The following is a 26,622-nucleotide window of genomic DNA, read 5'->3' as shown; positions in this document are numbered from 1 at the left end:
AATTAAAAAAAAAAAGAATATAAATTCTGTTACAGCAGGAATTTGATGTGTGTTAAAAATGCTGTTTGCAAAAATAAAATAAAATAAAATGCTATGTGCCCATAACAATGCAACAATTTAGGTAACGCCTATAGTGGGTAGTCCATGAATCTTGTTTTCTATTTTTACTGTAGACTATAATGCTAGTTATTTTTGATTGTTGTAAGAAATACTTTCCTTTCCCAAGTTCATAAATACATTCTGTATTTCCTTCTAAAACTTGTTTTTCCTTTTTTAATCAGACTATTAGATCAAGAATTGATTTTTCTGTATGATATGAGATAGGTTCAAAAAAATATTTTTTAAACCTCTTCTGGATAACCAGGTGCTGAGCAGGCTGTATTTTTACTACATAATGTTTTTGGTTTATCTCTCTACTTTCTGAAGTCCCTTGCTGCTCAGTATTAAGATTCTGTAATAACCAAGCAAAACAAAGTATCAATCCCACAGTTTTATTTGTAAAGAACAAAGCATGAAAAGTCATATTTAAATGTACTCCAAAACCTGAAAAACCCATGTCAGTTTCTCTGATATGTATGTTAAAGTGCTTGATATCACAATCTTTAAATCTTTAAATTTTATATTATGTTCAGATGAGGGAAAAAAAAATCCAGTTCTGATGCACTGTCAACAATATAAAGAAACACAATATAATTTAAATGCAGAAATGTTCACTGTTTAAAAAGATACACTGGGTACATTTATACAGGTTCAAGGTTCAAGTGTAACACGGAATATTTTGTCTGTTTAACACCCTCATTTGATTGACAAGGGGAACTTCTCTCTACTGTCAACAAGATTTGGTTTGGAATAGACCCGGAGCTACACACAAATCCATTCAGGAAACCGGATGAAGTCTGATTCTCTCCTACATAACCCAAGGATGCCCTGGGTTCCTTCAAATGAAGAGATACTTTTCAATATGTATTTTTTTTTTTGACTCTGCTGTCAACTGCTCAATGTGATACATTTCTGGGGCTAATCTTGTTTCTGTCCTTGAGAGGATGATCATCTCAGGGAAGATCTGGGAGGATGAGTTTCTTGCATTCCTCTGATCACATCATCATCAGCACTCTTCAAAAAAGCTTGGAAATTCAACAGATTTATAAATGTATTTAAATAGAAATAAGGGACCTAGAGGTTTACTATTCATTTCCGTCTCCTTTTAAGCTAAATAAGTAACAAATACTTATGTAAGGAATAGGGGCTTCAAAAGAAACTGATGACTTGGAAACAGGATTCACTAAAGTAGAGAGGGGCTCGAGACTCCATTCACAATCAACGAAGGTGTGTTAATACTGAAATATAAATTGCAAAGGTTCAGACTGTCCTTTCAACATGGTGAAAAGGACAGTTATGGTAAACCTCAGAGTGAAAAATAAAATTCTCAAAATGAAAACCCACTGAAAAATCTTAAGTCTTCGCAGAAAGAAGGTATTTCAATTAAGAGCTACATTCTCAATGATGTCAAATAAATATTTCCCTGGGGATCTGAGATCCTCATCTGTTGCCTGTTTCAAAATATCTTAGAGGTGTCAACATATACTACACACAGACCGTTAAGTATCGTCTCTACCTCTCTTTCATTACATTTACACATAACAGTGCTTTATTCCAAAAAAGGAAATACAAGCAATTCAGTTATTTCCCCTATATCATTCACGTAGTGTGACAGAAATTCATGAAAACGACTTTTTAAAAAGGCATGTTAAAGTAAATACCACAGGGTTACAAAGGTTCAAAAATGTGTGAAACACTGAAAATAAATTTTAGAGGGAAACTGCAAACTTTTGCATGTTTCAGGTTTCTTATATCAAACTCTTGCTCCCAGTGGGACAGGGGAAGAGGAGGAACTTTTGTTCTCTGTAGCCCTATCTCACAACAACTAGAATCCCACTTTAAGCTATTCCACACCCTTCTCCCCACTTTAAGCTACTCCACACCCCACACCAAACCTCAGGCAGTTTTAAGGAGCTAATGAGCCTGATCCGGGCACTGCTAACTGGGCTCACACACAGTAGCAACAACAGTGTGCTGCCACTGTGTCAGAAAGGCTGAGATTCAGAGTTTCCCGGCATTTGAAAAACACTTGGGAATTAGATGTTTCAAGAGGTAATATTTTTGGCAATTTCATTTTAAAACAATTTCTTCTCAAGCTATTGTTATTTGAAAATACTAATTGTAATTCCAGGCATTATTTTTAGTTTATTTTGAAGAAAAAAAGTCAATTACAAAATTGATTTTTACTTAAACTCTAAGGTGTGATTATGAAGCAATATACTAATTTAAAAAATTAATACAGCAAAAAGGATACCTCTCACTGGGTATGGTCCTTCCAAAAGCCAGCTATGGACACTTATTCTAAGGGATCTGGTACCGTCCTGCTCAAAATATTCTGGTATTAGCAGCTATAAGCCACGTAAGAACTGTAAGTCTTATTTCTTTAAAACTGTTTCTTTTGTGACCTCAAACTCTGCTTAAACATCATTTTTATTCATCAACTCGGATACTAAGGACTTTTTGTTTGCAAATACTAAATTTCTTTTAAAATGCCAAGATTTAAAAAAAAAATGTCAAGATTTACCATAACTGGCAATAGTCAGAAGAATGGGCTGTAGGCCATTCAAGCAGCTTGCAAGGAGGTCCCCACATGTATGGAGACATGGCTGTTGTCACTGGAATAACTATATGGGCTCTCCAGGTGATCATTTTAAAGGCTCCAGCATCTAGAGGAGGGGTAAGTTCTGGTGTGATTATCTCTTTTGAAATTGGTCACTTCCACTGTTGTGGTCATACTACACAAAGTGGGATAAGACTTTAGGTATAACTCTTTTGGGGGGTACTACTTTTTAAAGTAATAGCTTTATTCACAGGCCCCAAATCTCCCGGTTTTTGTAATGGATGTAATTCTCTACCACTTGAGAACCATGAATGTTAAATTAATCCTTACAAATGATTATTATAAATGAATGTTAACAGTTATTTCCTATCTGTTTAGGTGGATGGATAAAGATCCAGGGGTAGAAAGACTATTAATATGAATGCCTCCTTGGCGCTCAGTCTCACACAGCCTTGGTGTAATAAAAGACATGAGCTCTAGACTCTGTTTTGTCACTGACCAGCTGTGGGGTAAGTATTTAAACCCTCTGATCCTCAAGTGTTCCCATCTACAAAATGATGGCTCAATGCTAGTATGCTCACATAAGTCATCTCTCAGCTGCCCAGAGTGTGCCAGAATGATGGCCTTCTAAGAAAGGTACAGGAATAAAACCCTGCACTCATCATTCTGTGGTCTTTAATCACTGCAACACAAGAACCCTGTGTGAAGTAGGTTCTGGATACCTCCCATGAAAGACCTTCTAGGTCCTTGGAAGAGCTACACCAAGGCAGACAGCCCTTGGCCTCAGGGAACACATCTCCTGTGTGCCCAGGTCACCCAGAATCATCTTTCTGAAGCCCTTCCCTGGGTTTCTAAATGCTGCCTTCAGCTCCCCTGGTGCTCCTCAAGTACTAAGTCACAGATTAAAAGGGGATGTGCCGTAGTCACCCCAGCTGAATACAGTGTTTGATAAAGGGAGTGAAGCACTTGTTTAATTTCTTCCTCCAGGAAATAAGGGAAACAATACTGTTGGCTAAAGCCCAGGACCCTCAAGATTGTACAAGGGTCCTGAGAGGCCATGGCTTTGCTTCTCAGCCACAACTGGGAATAAAACTCAGAGCTCTGTGAGGCAATTTCACTGCTAACAGTATGCAAATACCTAATTAGTTAACTAGCTAACACCACATTTATTTAACTTCCTTATAAAATACCAAGCTGGAAAGCTACTCACAATGTTTGGTCTTTCAAAACTGTTGCCTCTCATTCTGCTTCCATTTTTGTCAGTCTGTGCGGCCCTAGCTTTTACCTTCTCCAGGCCAGTTGTTTTGTATTATTACCCTTTCTTAAAAAAGGAACATAAAAACTTGCCCCGAAACACCCAGAAAGGGTTCATTCTTGCTCTTTCCCTCTGTTATTTGCATTATCTTCATCAACAAATACTTTCACAAAAACATTCCAAGTTACACAGAGCCCTCCTCCTTCTTAGACATTCCTTCCATTTCCTGAGAAGGGGGATGGGCTCAGGAAGAGGGGAGGGGAGTGGGGACTGGAACCTAACAAAGAGAGGGTTTGAGATTATCCTTGAGGTAAGGAACTGCTGCAGGGGTTAGATGGCCAAATTTTAAGTACAAAATCAAACTGCTGTTTGCAGTTCTTAGAACTTTGAGACCAACACTTTGAAATTCACATCTTTGCAAAGTACCTCACATAACAAGAATAAAAATGTGAAGAATGAAGTTAGTCTAGGCTAATCTTTCCAAAGTGTAAAGAAGTTATAATCCTACAATTTAACATACTTCTCAGGGCTTTGTGTGTTCTTTCCAGTTCAGCCAAGCTCCTGGGGTCCAGTATTTAAAATATTTGAATCATATCTTTAGCTTGTGCGGATGGAAAAATTTTTCCAAAAGACTGGAAAAGTGACTCAATTCAAATGTATGAAACCATTTGTAACTTAAAAAAAACATTTAAGTGTGGACTGTCACGTAAGTAGGTAAAGCTGTTCACTTTCACAATACAAAGACTCGGACACACCAGGACGGATGGCTACGACATAACAATGCATTGTGGGATCCTCTGTGATACCTGGAGGGAAAAAAAAAGCCCGACTCGGTTGCACTGTAATTACATGTTTACTGGCTTCTTCCTGGCTAGCACCACTCTTCCCCTCCCCAACTCCCAATGCGGTTAAGCAACTTATTTTAAATCACAGGAATATTTAATCTAAGAAAAGTATCTTATTAGAGTAATATAATTTCTTAAAGAAGATAGCATATTTACACACTTCTAACACATGAAAATACTCTATTTTATACTAAATTCCAGGTTCAAATGAACTACAATACAGCATTTTCCCTTGTCTGTAGTGTGAGGATTGTTCAAATTGGGGAATACAGTGTGTTGCCCCTGCAGTGACTCACTACCTTGTCAGACAAGTCCAAATCAGTCCCCATAGCTGGGGAAGGTTCAGGAACAAGGGGTCAGGACTGAGAGTTTCTAGTCCCGTTGGTTACACATCCACTCCTTTGATGAGTGATCCTTCCAAGACTATGGTGAAGTCCTGAATGGTCTGCAGAATGCGGATGAGAGAGTTGACAGTCATGCGGTCACGCAGGAGGGCGCTCTCCTCGTACATTCGGGTAATAGCAGGACACTCGGCTAAGAGTGGGATCCACTGTGGGAGCAGGCGATCCCTACAGATTCAAAGAGAAAGAAGTCCTGAGCCCTGCTGACCTTGCTACAGAACAATACAAATGTTAGAGCTTTCAGTGGGAAGGTGTGGGGCTGGACAGAGCAAAACGATCCATGTTCTGAGGTCAGCAGAGAGGAAACCAAAGTCAGGAATTTGCTGGTTAAAAAGATACAGTAATGAGACAGTGTCAGCTAAAGGGAAAATGTAAGAGATTGTAAAAGTAAGTCTGGACAAATTGGCCTTAAGGACTTAACCATATTAAAGGGATTCTGTACTCTGAACACTTTTAAAAAGAGGCAGAATGTCATTTTGTATCTTTTTTTTTTACAGGGTTGTTACTCAGACATCTGTGGCAAGGCATGCCAAAGTATACTGACTCAAAGTATACTGAACAAACACTACATTAAATAGTTGGGACTAACATTTTAAAAAAACTAATACAACATAACAAGGTAAGAAATAAAATCAAAGCAGAAAAAAGGTTAAGTAGATTTTATAAACCAAAAGCAGGGAGGCACTGGTTTAATTAATCAAAGCAGCATAGATATAAAAGAAGATAAGGATCATGCTCAAAAGGAATTTTTTTTTTAAGATTTTATTTATTTATTTGACAGAAAGAAATCACAAGTAGGCAGTGAGGCAGGCAGAGAGAGAGGGAAGCAGGCTTCCCGCTGAGCAGAGAGCCCGATGCGGGGCTCAATCCCAGGACCCTGAGACTATGACCCGAGCCGAAGACAGAGGCTTAACCCACTGGGCCACCCAGGCACCCCGCTCAAAAGGAATTTTAAAAGTATAGGTGAAACTGGCCCCTCTTATTAAGAATACAGAACTTAGTTCTGTGAACCAGTTGTTTCAGGAGGACATCTCAACCTGCAGGTGTTTTTTTTTTTTTTTTTCTTTGAGAGAGAGAGAATGAGAGAAAGCAGAAGAGAGGAGGGAGGGTCAGAGGGAGCAGCAGACTCTCCGCTGAGCAGGGAGCCAGATACAGGACTGGGATCCAGGATCATGAATGAGCCAAAGGCATTTGCTTAACCAACTGAGCCACCTGGGGCCCAACCTTCAGTGTGTACTGATTAAACTCAGACATTAGTCATCTGTCACTAAGTATCTAAGATGGTCTTACTAAGCATCTCTCAATATGCCTTTCTTTCCTCTTAATTAATTAATTTATAAGATTTTATTTCTTTGAGAGAGAGAGATAAAGAGAAAGACCACGAGCAGGGGGAGGAGGAGAGAGAGAGAGACAGAAGCAGACTTCCCGCTGTGCAGGGAGCCCAACCTGGGGCTCGATCCCAGGACCCTGGGATCATCACCCTAGCCAAAGGCAGATGCTTAACTGACTGAGCCACTCAGGAGTCCCTCCTCTTTTTTTTTTTTTTTTTTTTAAGATATTTATTTATTTGACAGAGATCGCAAGTAGGCAGAGAGGCAGGCAGAGAGAGGAAAGGGGGAGGCAGGCTCCCCGCTGAGCAGAGAGCCTGATGTGGGGAATCAGGTTCTGATCCCAGAACCCTGAGATCATAACCTGAGCTGAAGGCAGAGGCTTTAACCCACTGACCACCCAGGTGCCCTTCCTTTTTTTTTTTTTAAAGATTTTATTTATTTATTTGTCAGAGTGAGCACAGGCAGACAGAGTGGCAGGCAGAGGCAGATAGAGAAGCAAGCTCCCGCTGAGCAAGGAGCCCGATGTGGGACTCGATCCCAGGACACTGGGATGGTGACCTGAGCCAAAGGCAGCGGCTTAACCAACTGAGCCACCCAGGCGTCCCCCTTCTTTTTCTTTTAAAGTTAATTTTTGTAGTAATCTCTACACCCAATGTGGGGCTTGAATTTACAAACCCTGAGATCAAGAGTCGCATACTCTTCTGAACCAGCCAGACACCCCACAATATGCCTTTCCTGACCAGAGCAACCATAACGAGGCATGCTGAATCTCTTGTTGGGGTGATAGAAAATAACAAACACTGCACAAGTAACTTAAAAAAAATCTTATTCTTTGGGCGCCTGGGTGGCTCAGTCCATTGAGCGTCTGACACTTGATCTTGGCTCAGGTCATGATCTCAGGGTTGTGAGACTTAGCCCTGTGTTAGGCTCTGCACTCAGGGGGTAGTCTGAGATTCTCTCTCCCTCACCCTCTGCCCCTCCCCTGTACTCTCTTAAATAAAAAAATTGTTAAAAAAAAAAAAAGCTTATTCTAAAGGTCTATGTGTTTTATTTCGTATAATTCTGATAGCTGTTTTAAAATTAATGGATTGTACAGCTCTTATGTGTCATTTTCAAAAAATACCAGGGTAGGAAACTGTCTTAAAGAGAAGACGTTATGGGGCATCTGGATGGCTCAGTGGGTTAACGCCTCTGCCTTTGGCTCGGGTCATGATCTCAGGGATCTGGGTCAAAATCTTTAAAAAAAAAAGAAAAAAGAAAAAAAGAGAAGACTTTATATAGTTAAGAATTATTTATATAGAAAAAAGAATTATTTATATAGTATGAATTCTACAATGTTATCAAATTTAAAGCAATATGGTGGTATACTGTAAATATATGTGCATGTATGTGGTGGTGTGTCAAATTCCCTATCAAACTACCTTTTACCCACCTGCCCAACTTTGGAGCCCGTGTAGTGTAATGGTTGAAAGTATGGGCTCTTGAATGAGACTGGGTATGAATCTTGGCTCTAATTTTTTCTAACTGTGTGACCTTGGGAGAGTTGGTTAACTTAGTTATGCCTCATCTATTTTCTGTTTTCTCATCTACACAATGAGGGTACCAGTTGCTACTTCATGTAGTGTAGTAGTGAAGTGACAGGAGGATTAAATGAGATAATGAATGTAATGTACTTAGCATCGTGCCAACATATATCAAGTACCCAATAAAGATAGTCTCATCATAAAATCAGGAATGAAAGAGGCCCATAGGAGAGCGCTGGAAGGGGCATGATCTGGTATAATTGCTTCTGGACTCTTGTTCAACATGTAACAAAGATAGTGAAAGTTAAGAATTGGCTTTTTACCGTGTTCCAAGGCAAACTAAAATCTGGAATTTGCCGTCCTTCCCAATGTTCCTGGGTGCAGTATTAATAGCATTTACATAGTGGCAAAAGGTTTTGCAGGATGATTTCTGAATAAGGACATCATCTTCATTGTCTAGAATCTGGTCAGTGGTTTCAAAATAAGCAACTGCTTTCTCTGGGGAAAGAAGTCAGAATCATATCACAATACACATTAATACTTCATGTACAGAAAGAATATCACTTAGTTTATTCTGGAAACACTAATGATGCTTTGTATTATAGCCAGTCCAGAAACCAAAATCATTATTTTATCACTGGTTTCAAGATGAATTTCAGAGGTCCATGTTTCACAGTGAAACAATATACTCCCAGCAGTTTATTTCCTAATCTAGACTGCACTCCAGAAGGGTAGAAAGTTTACTCTCTTTAGAATACCTTCAAGCAATGGAAATTGGAAACAAACAAACAGAAAGCCAGACTCCTCTGTCAAGGCTAGAACCTTCTATTGTAACCAGTAAATATTCAGGAGCCATTGAAATGGTACCCTCTGTTCTGTTACAAAATGGCTGACTAACACTTCACAACAAAATCCTTGATATAGAACTGATTCAGGAACTCTAAGGAAGGGATATATATACACATATCAGAAATAGGAGCTTAAGATTCTAGGCATTCTAAAAGAAAAGAAAAAAAAATCACTCCTGGAGGCCTAGCTCTGTTAACCTCATCTTTGTCTAAAAATTCTAAGTTGGATAAAATCAACTACTTCATCTAGACTATATTTACAAGACACAAAATGATTAATCATCCCTTTAAAAAAAGCTGGGAATTCTAGAAGAACTGCATACCAAAATACAGATTACAAAGCTTATTTAGCAAGCTAAAGCAGCACACTCCCAACAGAATTTTCTGTGATGAATGAAATGTTCTGTATCTGTAGGTTCAACTTAGTAGCTCCTAGGTAAGGTACGTATGACTAAGGAAGTAAATTTTAAATTTAATTTACATTAAATCGGTTTAAGTTTAAATAGCCACAAGAAGCTAGTGGTTACCATACTGGACAGCATAAAGTTAGAGTAATCCTTCTAAAGCAGAAGGTATATTATGTCACCCACTCCTTGGCTCAAAGCCTTCCAATGACTTCCTATTTCAATCATGATAAAGACCAAAGTTGTTCCAATGGCCTAGATGGCCCTGAAACACTTGACTCTGGCAATAAACAGCCCTTTCTCCCCAGTATCTTCTTACTTTCTGTCTCCCTCACTCTGGCCCAGTCACATTAGTCTTGCCATTCTATGAGAAAGCCAAGGGTACTCCGAGCTTGGGGCCTCTCCCTGGCAATGCTCTCAGCTAGCAGTATTCTTCTCCCAGACAGTCACATGGCTTTATTCCTCACTTTCTTAGTCTTTGATCAAATATCACCTTGTCCACAAAGCGTAGAACCACTCCACTTAGAAGAGTACTCTCCACTCCATGTCCTGTCACTCTGCTCTATTTTTTTCCACATCAAACATAGCTTTATAACATACTAGATAAGCTGCATACTTGTTATGTTTTTGTGTATTGTCTGGGTTCCTGCCCCCACCAGAATCTAAGTACGTCAACCATAGGAATTTTTGTGTTTTACTTATCTCTTGATGTATATCTTTTTTTTTTTTTTTTTAAAACGTAAGCTCTATGCCCAATGTGGGGCTTGAACTCATGACCCTGAGATCAAGAGTCCCATGCTCTACTGACTGAGACAGCCAGGTGCCCCTTGATGTAGATCTTGAGCATCTAGAATAGTGTCTGGAATATTATGGACACCATAAATACTTGTTGGATAAATGAAAAGATAGTGCTAATTTGATATTTATTTTAAAAAATGTACTCCCTTGTTACTACCCCTTAAAACTCTGGGGTCTTTGAGTTTTGTAAGAAACATTTCAATGACCTTATAATAACATATACCTGCTTTAACTTACCTATGAAGTCCCAGATGAAGACATTCTTGTGGAAGATGCGGGCAGATTTGAATCCATGATGAAAGACTTGTTCAAGTGCCACAACCAGTCCATTTTCTCCACACAGCAACACCGTGAGGCTTCCTCTCTGTGGAGCAAAACACACAGTGCCAAAGAATAATCTGCTGCTTCTATGTTTAAGAAAATGCTAGAGAAATAGGTGCTGAGAACAGCTATGAAGCACATTTTTGTAGCTCTCCTCTCAGAAAGTTTACAAATAAAAACTAACGTACCCTCTATTGCCTTATGTATGATGTATAAAAATGGCTTTAAAATCCTAAATATTAAGTTTTACAGATCATACCTCTTTTTCAGGTTTGTGAAAATGTTTCACAATATTATTCACAGCTTCTCCAATGCCTTCTTGGATCTGTCCAGCACTGGGTTCTGAAAAAATAATGAACAGTGGCTGAATTCTCATGCAAGGGAAATAAACTAAAGTACTATGGGGTATCGCTTGTATCCACCAGACAGGAAAACACTTCACCACAGTAGGCTGGCTTGTCAGAACCCCTGTGAAATTTGCCTCAGGCCAGTTCAGCTAAGTGGGAGGCGTCTTGGCACAAAGGAAAAGAATCCAAGAGATCCTTAGATTCAAATTCCAACCCTTACCACTTGCAATCTATAACCTTGGTTAGATGTCTAACTTCCTCTGAGTTTGAATTTCCTCAGCCTTAAAACAGGGAAAATATACACCTTATGGGTCACTGGGAAAGGTGAATGAGATATTACAGGTATAAATCATCTGGCATGGTACCTGTCACAAAGAGCTAGCAAACCCCTGGATCTGAGGAGTGAGGTGGGAAAGACTCACAGCATCACTCACAGGTACCCCCTTATCCTATCTACCTCTGAGTCCCTTAGTGGGCACACACCCAGGTTTGTGAAGCTCTGAAGGGCTAACCTGAAATCTGTGTTTTTGCTATTGTGTTGAAAATAAAGGGATGGGGGCATCTGGGTGGCTCAGTGGGTTAAAGCCTCTGCCTTCAGCTCAGGTCATGATCCCAGGGTGCTGGGACTGAGCCCCACATCGGGCTCTGCGGGGAGCCTGCTTCCCTTCCTCTCTCTCTGCCTGCCTTTCTGCCTACTTGTGATCTCTGTCAAATAAATAAATAAAATCTTTAAAAAAAAGAAAAGAAAAGAAAAGAAAAGAAAGGGATGATGCCCGGTATGCTGCAGCAGTCAAAGCCCAGAACTGCTTCCTTTTCTGATACTCAGTCCATCTGGGCATTGCTTCATTTGCATGACCCTCCCCCCCCACATGCTTAGGGCCTTGTTCTTGGGGGAGACTGTGGTGGATTGCTTGATTGGCATCTAAACTGCCTTTGCCTCCCAAAACCCAAAAATGTTTAAAAAAAAAAAAAAGATGGTAAACAGATTCTAGGGATAGAAGTAGGTAGGTAATAAGAGAAAAAATTTAATTTTTGATAATGTCTTATGGTGATGAACTATTAAATTTAATTTATATGTCATACTGTAAAGGACAAGATACACATTCTAGTGTTTTAGAATCTTTGAATTTGTACTGCTGGAGGATTTCTTGCATAAAACATTCTCCAGGTAAAACTCAAGTTTTTTCCAACCAATGCATAAAAATTGTTAAAATGGGAACCTCTAATGATTGAAGGACTGATACCGTGGCTTCTTCAGCTGCTAGTTATTTTTTTCCTTTCTCTGAATATATTTTTTAAATATTCATTTTTTTCCCCAGTAATCCCTATGTCCAATGTGGGGTTCAAAATCATGACCCTCAGATCAAGAGTCATATGCTCTACCAACTAAGCCAGTCAGGCAACCCCGAATATTTTATTTTTTTAAACATGAAGATCTTGGGACACCTGGGTTGCTCAGCTGGTTAAGTGCCTGCCTTCAGCTCAGGTCATGATCCCATGGTTAGGGGATCAAGTCCCACATCAGGCTCCCTGCTCAGTGGACAGTCTGTTTCTCCGCCTGCCCCACTTATGCGCGCACGCTCTCTCTCTCTCTGTATTTCTCTGTCTCAAATGAAAAAAATACAATATTTAAAAAAAAGTAAATATGAAGACTTATTTTGAAAACTTTTATTCATTCTAAAATAGCACTGTACTAATCAGTCGTATTTTATTTATTTTTTAATTTTTTAAAAGATTTTATTTATTTGACAGCGAGAGATCACAGGTAGGCAGAGAGGCAGGCAGAGAGAGAGAGAGAGAGAGAGAGAGGAGCAATCAGGCTCCCCGCTGAGCAGAGAGCCTGATGCGGGACTCCATCCCAGGACCCTGAGATCATGACCTGAACTGAAGGCAGAGGCTTAACCCACTGAGCCACCCAGGCGCCCCTATTTTATTTATTTTTCAAGATTTTATTTTTTTAAGTAATCTCTATACTTGTGATCTCTGTCAAATAAATAAACTCTTAAAAAAAAATTAAGTAATCTCTACACCCAACATTGGGCTCAAACTTACAACCCCAAGATCAAGAGTCTCATGCTTTACCAACTGAGCTAGCCAGGAGCCTCTAATCAGAAGTATTTTAAAACTGATTTAAAGCTTTTAGTTCTCTAAATATCACCTTGCACACACTGTGAGAAAATGCCAATCACCCATCTCTGAATTTCATCAGAATTTCACCATCTCTGAAACTTAAAAATTTCTACCTATTGAGTAAGTAAAGAAAATATGACCAAAGTAGGGAGTAAGGCCTCCTAAAACAGTAATAGCCAAATAAACTGGGACTGTTTTAGAAGTTCTAATTTGGATGGACTGGGCTAAAATCTTTTATGACTTTTTTTTTTTTAAATTTAAATTTAAATTTTTAATTTTTTTAAACATTTTTTTAAAAAGATTTTTATTTATTTATTTGACAGACAGAGATCCCAAGTAGGCAGAGAGGCAGGCAGAGACAGAGGAGGAAGCAGGCTCACTGCTGAGCAAAGAGCCCTATGCGGGGCTCGATCCCAGGACTCTGGGATCATGACCTGAGCCGAAGGCAGAGGCTTTAACCCACTGAGCCACCCAGGCGCCCCCTTTTATGTCTTTTTTTAAAAAAAATTCATTTATTTGATAACACAGAGAGTGAGAGAGCACAAGCGGAAGGAGTGGCAGAGGGAGAGAGAGACACCAGCTCCTAGCTGAGCAGGGAGCCAGATGCAGGGCTTGATCCCAGGGCTCTGGGATCATGACCTGACTGGAACGCAGATGCTTAACCAACTGAGCCACCCAGGTGCCCCCTTAAGTCAGTCTTCTAAGTCAATTTAGGATAACATACAATAAGTTCACCAATTTTAAGTGTACAATTTGATGAGCTCGGATAAATGTATATCACAAAACTACCGCAATCATAATGCAGAAAATTCCTATCAATCCAAAACGTTCCCCTGTGTCCCTTTTCAGTCAATCCCCTTCCCTAACTCTCAACTCCTGGCAACTGAAGCTCTGCTTTCTATCATTATTATCTGCCTTTTCTAGAATTTGGTCTAGATGGAATCATAGAACATTTAGTCTTTTGTGTCTGTTCTCTTTTACTTTAGCATAATGCTTCTAAGAGTCACCCATATTGTTAGATACATCAGTAGTTTGTTCATTTTTAGATACCGCTGAGTACTATGCCACTGAATAGATACAGCACATTCTCCTTATCCGATCACCAGCTGGTGGATACTGGATTATTTCTATTTTAACTATTATGAATGAAGCTCCTATGAACATAGGACTGCAAGTATTAGTGTAGCTCCACATGTTCACTTCTCTTGAGTAAATACTGAGGAGTGGGATTCTGTGTCAAGTGTATGCTAAAGGTGTGCATGTCTTTAGAATAAAGTACCAAACTGTTTTTCCTTTGTCATTCCTACTAACATTCCTCTGAGCATTCCACTGCTCTCCATCCTCACCAACATTTGGTATTATCAGTCTTTATAATTTTAGCTTATCTCGTGAGTATGTGAAGTCTACTTCTGAAGGCAACAAGGAATTATGAATCAGGGGAATATTTTGAGAAAGAATGGGGGGGTGCCTGGGTGGTTCAGTTGGTTAAGCCTCTGCTTTCAGCTCAGGTCATGATCCCAGGACTCCCTGCTCAGCTGGGAGCCTGCTTCTCCCCATCCCTCTGCCTATTGCTCTGACTACTTGTGCTCTCTGTCAAATAAATAAATAAAATCTTTTTTTGGAGCCGAAGGCAGCGGCTTAACCCACTGAGCCACCCAGGCGCCCCAATAAATAAAATCTTAAAAAAAAAAAGAGTAAGGAGAATTTTTAGGCTATATCTAAAAGTTAATATACTGCCATGTGCTAATAAATGGACAGGGACTAAAGATATTTAAGGAAACCTCTTTGTTGGTAAACTTAAGACCTCTCAGGTTCTGTTATATTCTACTTATGGCTTTATTGTCTATAGCTGAAATAAAACCACTTCCCTGATAAACTTCTGTAATTTTTCACTAAATCATACTGCCTCTTTTTTAGTTTTCTGTGGCTCCTGTAATAGATAATCATAAAGTTGATGACTTAAAACAACATACATCTATTCACTCATTGCTCCGGAGTGCCAGGAATCAGAAATTATCGCCAGGCAGAAATCAGGGCAGAGGCTCAAAGGAAGAACACACTCCTCACCTCTTCAAGCTTCTGTCAGCTGCTGGCATTCTCCGGCTTGTGGCTACATCACTCCAATTTCTGCCTCCCTCTTTTAAGAATATGTGTGACTGCATTTAGGGCCCACCTAGATAATCCAGGGTAATCTGCCCATCCCAAAATCCTTAAGTCAATCACATTTACAAAGATCTTTTTTCCAAATAAAGTAACATTTACTGATTCTGGGATTAGGATCTAATACTCTCGGGAGACATTATTCAGCCTACTAAAGACCATATTAACATAAATTGGAAGTTTATGGTAGTATTAAAAATGGCATGTAAATACAGCATCCTATCCATAGAAGTCACTCTTCTATAGTATTTTATTACTTCTGCAGGAACACAGGTGTAGGGAGAGGAATTTTTAGATTTTCTATTTATTTGAGAGAGAGAGAGAGAGAGAGAGCACGAGAGGATAGAGGTCAGAGGGAGGAGGAGACTCCCCGCTGTGCAGCGAGCCTGATGTGGGACTCAGTCCTGGGACTCCAGGATCATGACCTGAGCCTAAGGCAGTTGCTTAACCAACTGAGCCACCTAGGTGCCCCTGGAGAGGAATTTTTATTTATTTTATTTAAAAAAATTTTTTATTTATTTATTTGACAGAGAGAGATCACAAGTAGGCAGAGAGGCAGGCAGAGAGAGAGGGGGAAGCAGGCTCCCTGCTGATGCAGGACTCGATCCTAGGGATCCTAGGACTCTGAGATCATGACCTGAGCCGAAGGCAGAGGCTTAACCCACTGAGCCACCCAAACACCCCCCACTTTTTTTTTTAAGAAGTATAATCTACCCCACAACATGGGGCTTGAACGCATAACCCCAATATCAAGAGTCTCATGCTCTACTAACTGAGCCAGCCAGGTACCCTTCCTCCTTTAAGTTTCAGTCAAAATATTACTTAGTCACATTTCCATAGCTTAATTAAAACAGAACATGCAGTTTTTATTTGACTTTAATATCTAAATTCTTCAGGTTTTTAATTATTTGTTAATTCTTACCTTATTTTTTCCCTTTCCTCTCTCCTTGCTCTTTCAAATTCTGTTTGCCCAAATTAATTTTCCTCCACTTTCTTCTTTTTTAATCTTGCCACATTTCATTAATGTATGTTCCCTGTGAAATGGCCCCATGATGTCTGCAACATCTGAGGCATACTGCAAATTTAACAATCAGTGATGGTACTTACTGGTGGTTTTTCCTGTCAGTGAAGTGATGCTCAGTCTCCGAGCCGAGGTGGGGGATTTCTGCTGGGGTGGAGTCCGACACTGCTTTACCAGATCCTCATCTGCCACCGAGGTCATCAATTCCCCAATAAGGATTCTCTCCAGGCTTCCATCATCAATGCCTTTCCCCAACCACCGCCCGCATGGGAACCTTATAGGTCAGAAAAACAACTTCTCCATCACCAGTACTTCACTAGTTTTAATCAGAATTTTTAAAATGGCACCATGGGTGAAGCCCATCATTTTAGTGCCTATGGGTTGTTTTTTAAATTTAATTTTAAAATTTCAAACATACAGAAAAGTAGAGAGAATTGTATAACAGACACCCATATTCTTTATGTTTTGCTATATGCTTTGTTTTTATTTTATGTTGGAAGTATTTTACAGTACATTGCACACATCAGGACATTTTACCCCTAAAAACACTTCAGTATGAATCTCTGAAGAATAAAGACATTCTCTCTTATATAGCCAGAAATTGTTACCACATTCAAACAAATTAAATTGGTTCACTATTTTCTCATACCTCACCTATATTAAAATACTGTGGTTAGTTCTGACAAGAATATTTTCAAACTAGAAGCTAATATGGAAGTTGAGTTATAGGAGAAAAGAAAAACAGTGTTTCCAAAGAGGAGTACCAGCTATAACCAGTAGAGTCCAAAAGATCCTTTCCTCCTACTAAATTAATTACTTCAAGCTGCCCTTTTTAATTTTTTTTTTTAAACAAAGTTATATCTTTTCCAACACTTGCGGACTAGGCATTGATAGCACACACAAATAATTTTTTAGAGGTTTTCTGGGGGCAATTTTGTATTACATAAAAGGTAAAACTAAGGGGCACCTAGGTGGCTCAGTCAGTTGTCTGCTTTCAGCTCAGGTCATGATTCCAGAGTCCTGAGGTCAGGTACCCACCCCCAAACTCCCTGCTCAGCAGGGGGCCTGCTTCTCCTTCTTCCCCTGCAGCTACCCCCTCCACTCTTGTTGTCTCTTGACTCTGCTCTCACTCTCTTAAAAATGTAGAAAATCTTAAAAAAAAAGAAAAAGTAAGACTAAACAACACAACAACCTAAACTAAGATTCAGAAGGCAGTGAGAAAGCTTTAGAAAGAAAATAATTCTTGGGGCGCCTGGGTGGCTCAGTGGTTAAATCCTCTGCCTTCGGCTCGGGTCATGGTCTCAGGGTCCTGGGATTGAGCCCTACATCGGGCTCTCTGCTCAGCGGGGAACCTGCTTCCTCCCCTCTCTCTGCCTGCATCTCTGCCTACTTGTGATCTCTGCCTGTCAAATAAATAAATAAAATCTTAAAAAAAAAAAAAAGAAAATAATTCTTTTTTTAAAGTTTGTTTTAGTAATCTCTACATCCAACATGGGGCCCAAACTCTACCCTGAGATCAGGAGTCACACACTCTTCCGACTGAGCCAGACACGCACCCCAGAAGGAAGCAATTCTTAAACCTTTTCTTGTCTAAAAAATCTCAAAGAAAGAATTCTGAACTCCCAAGGACATTTACTTACCTGTATGTATGTCCTGTGATCTCATTTCTGACCATGACACAATCCACTAGCCATTTGGCTAACAGTCCTGAGTTATCGTGACCAATCTGAACTGTGGTCAGCTTCCCCAAGTTCTGGCACTGGAGGGACAGGACCACAGGTTATTCAGAGCTTGATCCCACTCCCACTACTGCTTAGTTTTAGTGGTGGCACTTTGGTTTCATCTAATTTAACAACTGCAGAAGACTCATCCTGCATAATGTGCTCTGCTTTGTAGTAGAGAAATATATTCACATCCAATATATCCCATCTAATGAGCCAGGACACATATGAACAGTAACTATCAAATGAGGGGACTATACAAGGTGCTAGAGATGTAAACAAGTATTAGAAAAACACTGGAAAAGGAAAAGTTATTTCTAACTGGGGAACCCAGAATTTGCGCCTTTATGGAGAGAATAATTTCAAGAAGCGGCAAAAGGATGCTATTTAGATTCAGTTACAGTGAAGTCAGGAAAATTAAAAAAAAAAAATTACTGACATAGCTGTTTTTCTGTTTCTAATAAAATGCCAAGGCAGAACTGACCTGAAATCTCACCTACTAGAAGCCTTTGAAGCTATCATAAAAAAAATACAGTTATCAATATCCTTCCTGGCCATCAGTGGACAAATACAAAATAAAGCAATAAAAGGAATAGTAAAAATAAATGTCAATTAAATTCTGACTTTTAAATTCTGGCAAAATATCACAGAACCCCCAAATGACTATATATGGTTGGGAACATCACAGCTATGAATTCTTAAAGCCCTTGACTTTGTATCAAGGTGAGAAGACATCACAGTCATTCACATGAGAGAGCATGGTGTCTTGAATTAGCTGTGGCAGGAAAGATGGAAAGAAGTAAGCAGAAATGAGAGAGTCTGGAAACAGTAATGATGGAACTTATAATAGAGTTTATGTTTCATACTTGCTAGTCAAAGAAAACCCAAGCATTTTAATCTTTTGTGTATGGTGAGTCTATTTTAGATAAAGAGGGCTAAAAGGGGCTCTTGGGTGTGTTATGACTAAGTGGAAACTGCTATTCCTAGAACCCAAGGAACATGGAAACAGGATATTCAGTCAGTACTACTTCTCTCCTGAAACAAGAGCAGGTGTTTGTCTTCCTCCTGCATTCCAGGATCAGCCTGTAGGGGGCTCAAAGACAGGGGTGAGACAGCAGGTCTCACCTGCTGAAAACTGACTACAATATCAAAAAATATTTTTATAGATCACTCTCCAAATGTCACCATGTGGTTTACAAGCCATAAGCATGGGTGTCAGCTCTCCTGTCCCTCTGTTCAGGTGGCAGAGAGCATTTTACAGTAAGAAAGAGAAACACTATGGGAAAAGCGTTTACTTGAATGTTCCCTACTTGCCCGCTTCAGTGCAAAGCACCAGCAATCATGGAATAGAACCTAGCAAAGCCCCAAAGTATTCCATTACAAGTAGAAAAATAGAGCTTAATAACTAAAATTATAGCAATAAAAATATAAAACAAAGAACTGTGTTTAAGACAACTTTAGGTGTATACTCACAACTTTAGGTGTATACTCACTGCATGCTTGAGTACTCCTTTGTATTATTTGATTTGAGGACACATGAAGAAGTAAAACCGGAATCCTTGTGTAGAACTATGTATGACATTTTCTGCTAAGAAAGGTATTACCTGAACCTACCTCAAAAGTCATTTCAAGGAGGTTTTTGGGAATCTGCATTACTCCAGTGTCTCCTAGCTCTCCTGACACACAGATCCAAGGGTTCGATGTGATGATCGCATTGCTCAGCTTTTTGATGGGGATGATCACAGACCTATATGGAATCACTGGAAGAACAATGTTGAAATTAAAAATCACAATAAAATCCTCTTGATAATAAGGGAAATATATATTGACTCTGTTGGCTTTCACAGACAGTTTGCTTGTTATGATCTTTCAAGATGTGCTTACACAGAAGATGAGATCACCTCTTCCAGTCTATAAAGATGAGGTCCAGTTTATAAATCACAAGTCCAAGCTTGTGACGGTTTCCATGGCATATTTATCACCAGGTATGTACGATATGCAGAGTATCACCATGGTGACATACGTAACCTCTACATTTACAAAAAGCAATCCCAGGCATTAACACCAGAACTGACTCCTATACAAATTTTCATTGCTTTAATGCTTTAAATTTTGTTCTAAAATCAAGTATACTAGGGAGCATGGTTCCTGATGTAGGTTCATATGTAAGAGGGGGTGAATGGCTTCTTGGACACTATTGCCTTATTGCTAATTTCCTCAAGGCAATGTTTCAGAATGTTCCCATCCCAACTGTACAGCTCGCTATGCAAAGCCAAGAGTAATAAACAGTATCATTCTGGATATAATAAAGTGTATAAACCACAATTTGGAAAGCTATTGAGGCCACTAAGGTACAAGAGGGGAAGAATTAAGATGTAGAAAGCAATCCGTGTGCAACTTTTTCCTTTTCCTTCTAAAGGAAAAGCCTTGGGCTCTTTAGAAGGCACACCACTAGATGTCACTGTCCTATCACTGTCTTTTGCTCAAACAGGGTAGCACAATAAAGATATTGCACTCCCTCCATTCTCTTTTAAAAATGGGGATGGTTCAAACACTGGCGTAATTTTATCCCTCAGAGTCATACTTATTTTTTTTTTTTTTAAAAGCAGGGTAGAATCAATTTTTTTTTGTATCCTTGGAATTTCTGCTCCTTTAGTCAAAAGAAAGGGTCTCAGAAGCCCTCCTTGAAAGATCTACACATACGATGATACACATTTATTGGACAAGGTGCCCAGATACAGCCTCAGAAAATGAGATCATGGTTCAATGCACTCTTAGATAAGGAAATTGAATGGGATTAACGGTTCATTTCCCTAATTTTACATAAATGACTTTCTTTATGTTAGGTGAATAACCTCCCTTTCGGTCTTTTCATTTTGGCTGAAGGAAAGGAAAATGTCAGAGGAAAAGCCATACTTTCATGGTTTAGTAATCATCAGAATCAAATGGGTTTTGAAACTGAAAGCAGAAGAGGTTAGTACAAGACTTTATTTTAGGTGCCAGAGGCTTCTCTCAGTCCTTTCACTGAGAGGATCAGAAAAGCTACAAAAAAAAAAAAAAAAAAAAAAGGGTTTAGGGTCAGAAGCACAACTGTGATTACATAAAGTATAAAAGGAGTAATATTATTAAACCTAAAATTATTTCTTTCATGAAGATCTCAATTCTTCAGAGTTACTTACATGGAATCTATAGATACAAGTAGGATCTTAGGAGTCCTAACTACCTGGGCTACTTCTTTTAAGACTGTACATAACATCTTAGGCTCTTTTTTAAAAAAAGATTTATTCATTTATTATTTGAGAGAAAGGGGGGGATGGTAAGGGAGGGTCAGAGGGAGAGGGAGAGAATATCTCAAGCAGACTCCCCACTGGGTGTGGAGCCCAACACAGGGCTTGAGGTCACAACCCTGAGGTCATAACCTGAGCTGAAATCGAGTTGGGTGCTTAACCCACTAAGCCACCTGGGCACCCCTAACATCTTAGCTTCTTACACCGGCAGTAATGTATTAAACTGACAGTTTTGGGGTGCTTGGGTGGCTCAGTGGGTTGGGCCTCTGCCTTCGGCTCTGGTCATGATCTCAGGGTCCTGGGATCAAGCTCCACATCAGGCTTTCTGCTCAGCAAGAAGCCTGCTTTCCCCTCTCTCTTTGCCTGCCTCTCCGCCTACTTATAATCTCTCTCTCTCTCTCTCTGTTAAATAAATAAATAAATAAAATCTTTAAACTGATAGTTTAGATACTAATGGATAGTTGGCAGATACTACTGGTTGGCCCAATACCCAGTTCAGCTCAATGTTTCCTTGTCTGCTTCTATCAGAGACTAGAAAGCCAAAACCTACTAATTTTTGGCCAGTGACATGTTGTATTTATTGGGATTTCTTAGAAAATCCCGTTTTTCTAGCACAGGTTCTGCCCCTTACTCCTTGGCACTCCTTCCTTCTTCCCTGCTAGAAGGTGGAATGAGAACAGCCATCTTATGACCATGAGATGATTAGCACACACTGAGGACTGTCTAGAAGAGAAGGACAAAGACTCTGGGTCCCTGAACATACCACAGACTATTTTTAAACTTCTCATTATATAAGAAATATGAAACCACCTATTTGTTTAAAGCACTGTTTTCCAAGTTTCTGATTCTTGCAGCTAAACACAATTTCTGATACAAGTAAAAATTCTCCAAAGTGGGTAAGGGGAGCCACTGCACCTAAGAATTAGTATTAGTGAATAAATGGGATAATTTGACTTTCCATCAAAAACACATCTCCAATCAGCATTTCCTCCTTCTACAATCCTACATTATTCCATAAGGTCTTAAAGTCTTTCTCAATCATCAAAGTTTAATGATGTTCACAGTTCCATACATTTATTATGGTATGCTGATTTTTAAAATTTTATGTGTTTTATGTAAGATACTGGATGATTTGTTTAATAAAACTTTTTTTTTTTTTTGAAGTAAGCTTTAGGCCCAACATGGGGCTTGAACTCATGACCCTGAGATCAAGAATTGCATGCTCCACAGACTGAGCCAGTCAGGGGCCCCTAATCAAACATTCCTTTTTAACCTCCAGCCCATTTCCTACTGTAGACTGGGGTTCCTGGAAAGCAGATGAAGTCAGAAGTCAGCATGCAAGATGTTGCTCCTGGGATCACCATGTGGCTGAGAGAAGCTGAACTGTGATACAGTGCAGTGAAGTCCTCAGCTGATGCCACAGTTAAGTTCTAGAACAGCCCTATGATAGTCCTAGGACGCTGGCTGTCCCTGCTAAGGAGGGATCATCTTGGGAGGGTTGGGAAGGGGAAGGTAGTTTGTTCTGGTGAGGCACTCCCCACAGAGGCTGGCAGCTGAGGACTGCCTTCCCAAAGCAGTCCCAGCTGCTGGGGCACAAGCTTCATTCCTAAATAGAGGTCTGGGGCCTGCCTCACCAACAGTCCATTTCACTGTACTGTCATATATGTCACTTGTAAAAATATAAACTCTTATTCCATTAGTCGCCTGAGCAACTCTTCACTTATTAGCCAATTCTCCAGACTTACTGATAGTGGTGAACACGCTGGTGAAGCAGAAGTAGTCAACTGCATTGAGGGAAAGAAGATGGTAAAGAAACTGCTCTCTTTCTTCTTCACAGCGTAGAAAAGCATAACGCTTATAAAGCTTCCTAGGAATGGGTAAGACCAGCACAAAATAACAGTTTATTTTTCATGCTTTTCATTATGTCTTGTACTAAAAATAAACACATTCATTTAGTCAAAGTCAAATGCATTTGTTTTACTTTTGGGACTCAGTCCTAAGAGTATAATATGAATTACAGGCAAGGCTTACTCACAGATGTCCACTAAAATGTTATTTGTAAAAGGAAAAATGTACCATGGTATATGCATACACTGGAATACTGTCTGAGCATTGAAAATAAAGTTTATAAAATGTTTTTTTTTAAAGATTTTACTTATTTATTTGACAGAGAGAGAGTGAGAGTGCACAAGTAGGCAGAGTGGCAGGCAGAGCGAGAGGGAGAATAAGGTTCTCTGCTGAGCAGGGAGCCCCATATGGGACTCAATCCAGGACCGTGGGATCATGACCTGAGCTGAAGGCAGCTGCTTAACCCATGAACCACCCAGGCGCCCCTAAAGTGTTTTAACAACAGAACAAAACTACTACTAAAAATAAGTAATTTTAATTAAGCACTTACATTAAAGCACTTTTCCAAGTGTATTATATTAATATGTTAATCCTCATGATTACCCTTTGAAGTAAGTCTACTGGCATTCTCATTTTATAAATTAGGAAAACAGACATACAAAAAAGTATCTTGTCCAAAGTCATTCAAATAGTCAATAGTAAAGGCAGTATCTGAACAAAGGCATTCAGTCTTCTGAGCTTACACTCTTACAGTGAAATGTTTATAACACACCAAGCTAAAAAAAGGATGATACGGGGGCTCCTGGCTGGCTCAGTCAGAAGACCATGTAACTCTTGACTATTGGGGTTGTGAGTCTGAGCCCTAGGTTGGGTGCAGAGATTACTTAAAAATAAAATCTTAAAAAAATGATACTGAAGGGGCGCCTGGGTGGCTCAGTGGGTTAAGCCTTTGCCTCCGGCCCAGGTCATGATCTCAGGGTCCTGGGATCAAGCACCATATTGAGCCTCTCTGCTTAGTGGGGAGCCTGCTTCCCCCCCCCCCGCCTGTCTCTCTGCCTACTTGTGATCTTTCTCCTTCTGTCAAATAAATAAATAAAATCTTAAAAAAAAAAGATACTGAATTGTGAATACAGTATAATCTTAACTAAGAGAGCATGCATAGAAGAAAGTACAGAAGAAAACATGCAAAATACTTGGTATTTACTGTTATGTAGTGGGATTTTCTTCTTTTTCAAGTAGCTGTACACCCAACATGGGGCTTGAACTTATGACCCAAGATCAAGAGTTTCATGCTCTACTAACATCCAGGTGTGCAACTATATATAAGTATGTATTTATAAAACTCTGCACCACATGTGGGGCTTGAACCCATGACCCTGATATCAAGAGTTGCATGGCTCTACTTACTAAGCCAGCCAGTCACCCCAAGGCACACAACCTTTACATAGCACTTTATGTACTTTGGACATAGTAGACATGAATGATTTATAATGGGCAGGGATGGGTAAGGGGAGTAACTAGTTTCAGAGAACAAGACTAGGTTCACAGCCTGTATCTAACTTTGTATTCTTTATCAAACCTACTCATCTTAAAATGCTCCGGGGTCTGGGGGCGGGGGGAGCAAGCAGCCCAGTGATGATGTGTACAAATACAAAACTATAAAAAGAATTGTTACCATGATGAGATTTCAATGCAAGGTCAAGTCTGAGAACTTTGTTGAGTTTTTTGTGTAGCTTTGCTCTAGAGACCTAAGTCCTCAGGCTTCAAATTAGCTCTAACATATATATTATGCAGATGATGCATTTTATCTAAGAGGGTTTCCTGAGGGAGTAAAGGGAGACCTATTTAAACAGTTAACAATTAAGTAACATGCAACTGATTGCTTTCCTGGCTCTAAACTATTGAATGTAAGCATTTTCCAAGACTCTCAGAAGAAACCTCTTAATGTGGACTTTTTTTTTTGCTACTTCAGGTTTTGTTGTGATCTTTACAATATAAGGTTTACATAAATTCAACCTATCTTTTGGATGTTACTGTCAGCCTGTAAGAACTAGTTAGTTTTTTTCCTGGTTGAGAACAGAGCAATCTGGCCTTTGGCTGTCAAGCCTGGTGTGTGTCCTCCCAGGTAAAATCAAATACTATGTCAAACCATGGAGTTTCCAAAGCACATGCCTGTTAGAAAGGAAGAACACGCATGTACAGGAATCAGCAATATGTGCTGAAGAAGTCAGTCTGCCAGCTTATGCACTCTGCTTTGCAGACACACAGGTCACAGAAGCAGAAATCTGTGAGGCTGTCTCTTACTTGGTGAGTGGCTGGTTGGAGAGCAACTGCTTCAGATGCTGGGACAAGAGCTTCTTTTCTAGAGATAGTCTTATCCATGCCCGAGCTCGTCCGACGTCTGTCTTGATCTCACTCATGTTCTGAATATGCCTACAGAACAGGAGCAACAGTAAAGATATAGATCCTAAGGATAGCCTTGAGATGGAAAAGAACTAACGCATTACAGCACCTTTGCACAGAATAATTCTTTCATACTTAGCAAAAGTGTGAACGGGTGATACACACTTTAAGTTGATTAAACTGCTCAAAGATTCCATCTGAATAATGAATTCAGCCCCACATCAGAATCACCACTACAACACATGCACATGGGCAATGCCCTTAGATAAAGCAGTTAACACTCCTTTCTTCTTTCAGATTTTATTATGTTCTTGTTTCACCCTCATGGTTACCTGTAACCTGGAAGCTGGTTATTCTTGACCATCAAGAAAATAAAAGTAATAAACCATGTTGAATATTGAAGTTTTTATTCAAATTAATTGTTCTAGTTTGACTATCTGTCACAACTTTAATCCACTGAATTGTTTTTCAAGTAGTTTCTGGACAACATATGGAAAATATGAAATCTTACTTTCCATGGCACTTTAAGACACCTATTTTTTTTAACTTATAAATTCAAAATTCTTAAGCTTTTAAAAGACTTTGAAAATTGTGCGGCCACAAAAGAAATTGTTTGGTCAAACCCCAATTGAATGTTACATGTATGTATAGATTAATATTCTGTGTAAAAGTCAATGCTATACCCAGAAAGACTCAGTTCATCTTATTTTTTTTTTCCTAAAGATTTTACTTATTGGGGTACCTGGGCAGCTCAGTTGGTTAAGTGGCTGCCTTCGCTTTGGGTCATGATCCCAGGATCCTAGGATTGAACACCATGTCAGGCTCTCTGCTCAGTGGGGAGCCTGCTTCTCCCTCTCCCTCTGCCCACCCTCCTTGTGCTTCCTCTGCCACTCTCTCTCAAATAAGTAAAATCTTAAAATAAAGGAGATTTTATTTATTTACCTGAAAGAGAGTGAGCAATCGAGCATAAGCAGGGGGAGAGGCAGGCAGAGGGAGGGAAAAGCACACTCTCCATGGAGCAGAGAGCCTGACATGCGGTTCAACCACAGGACCTGGGGATCATGACCAGAGCCAAAGGCAGACACTTAACCAATTGATCCATGTAGGCTCCCCTGAGTTTATCTTCCTCAATGATTTTCCTCCTAAAAGGGAAGAAGGATTGGGCAGGAAAGGCTAGCCTAAGGGGCAGGTAATTTTAAAGCAACTATAATGGGTCAAGAAAGTCTTTTTGTGATTGTGACCCACCATCCCTTCCTCTGATTTTTTTTTAAACATCCAGAATGACTCATCCTAGTTGTAATTAAGTATTACAACAAACCC

General features: G+C 39.6%; 1 protein-coding gene across 4 annotated transcripts in view; it reads right to left on the bottom strand.

Moving 5' to 3' along the window:
- Window positions 1–475: 475 nt before the first annotated feature.
- The window catches only part of DENND5B (DENN domain containing 5B), a 201,861-nt gene continuing 175,714 nt past the window's right edge, over window positions 476–26,622 (bottom strand). For 3 of the 4 annotated variants that reach the window (XM_044228352.1, XM_044228353.1, XM_044228356.1), the window contains 9 exons: window positions 25,204–25,332; window positions 22,797–22,918; window positions 19,379–19,524; window positions 17,684–17,802; window positions 16,130–16,317; window positions 10,645–10,727; window positions 10,302–10,428; window positions 8,338–8,512; window positions 476–5,328 (listed from right to left, as the gene is read on the bottom strand). In XM_044228352.1, the coding sequence (XP_044084287.1) occupies window positions 5,145–5,328; window positions 8,338–8,512; window positions 10,302–10,428; window positions 10,645–10,727; window positions 16,130–16,317; window positions 17,684–17,802; window positions 19,379–19,524; window positions 22,797–22,918; window positions 25,204–25,332 (1,273 nt within the window). In that variant the 3' untranslated portion in view covers window positions 476–5,144. Of the gene's footprint in view, window positions 5,329–8,337; window positions 8,513–10,301; window positions 10,429–10,644; window positions 10,728–16,129; window positions 16,318–17,683; window positions 17,803–19,378; window positions 19,525–22,796; window positions 22,936–25,203; window positions 25,333–26,622 lie in introns of those variants that run through there. The other variant, XM_044228357.1, reaches the window with a different exon arrangement.

The sequence above is a fragment of the Neovison vison genome, chromosome 12 (assembly GCF_020171115.1).
Source record: "Neovison vison isolate M4711 chromosome 12, ASM_NN_V1, whole genome shotgun sequence".
In the NCBI taxonomy this organism is placed as follows: domain Eukaryota; kingdom Metazoa; phylum Chordata; class Mammalia; order Carnivora; family Mustelidae; genus Neogale; species Neogale vison.
The sequence above is the reverse complement of the archived record's forward strand: the minus strand, read 5'-3'. Positions and strand labels throughout refer to the sequence as shown.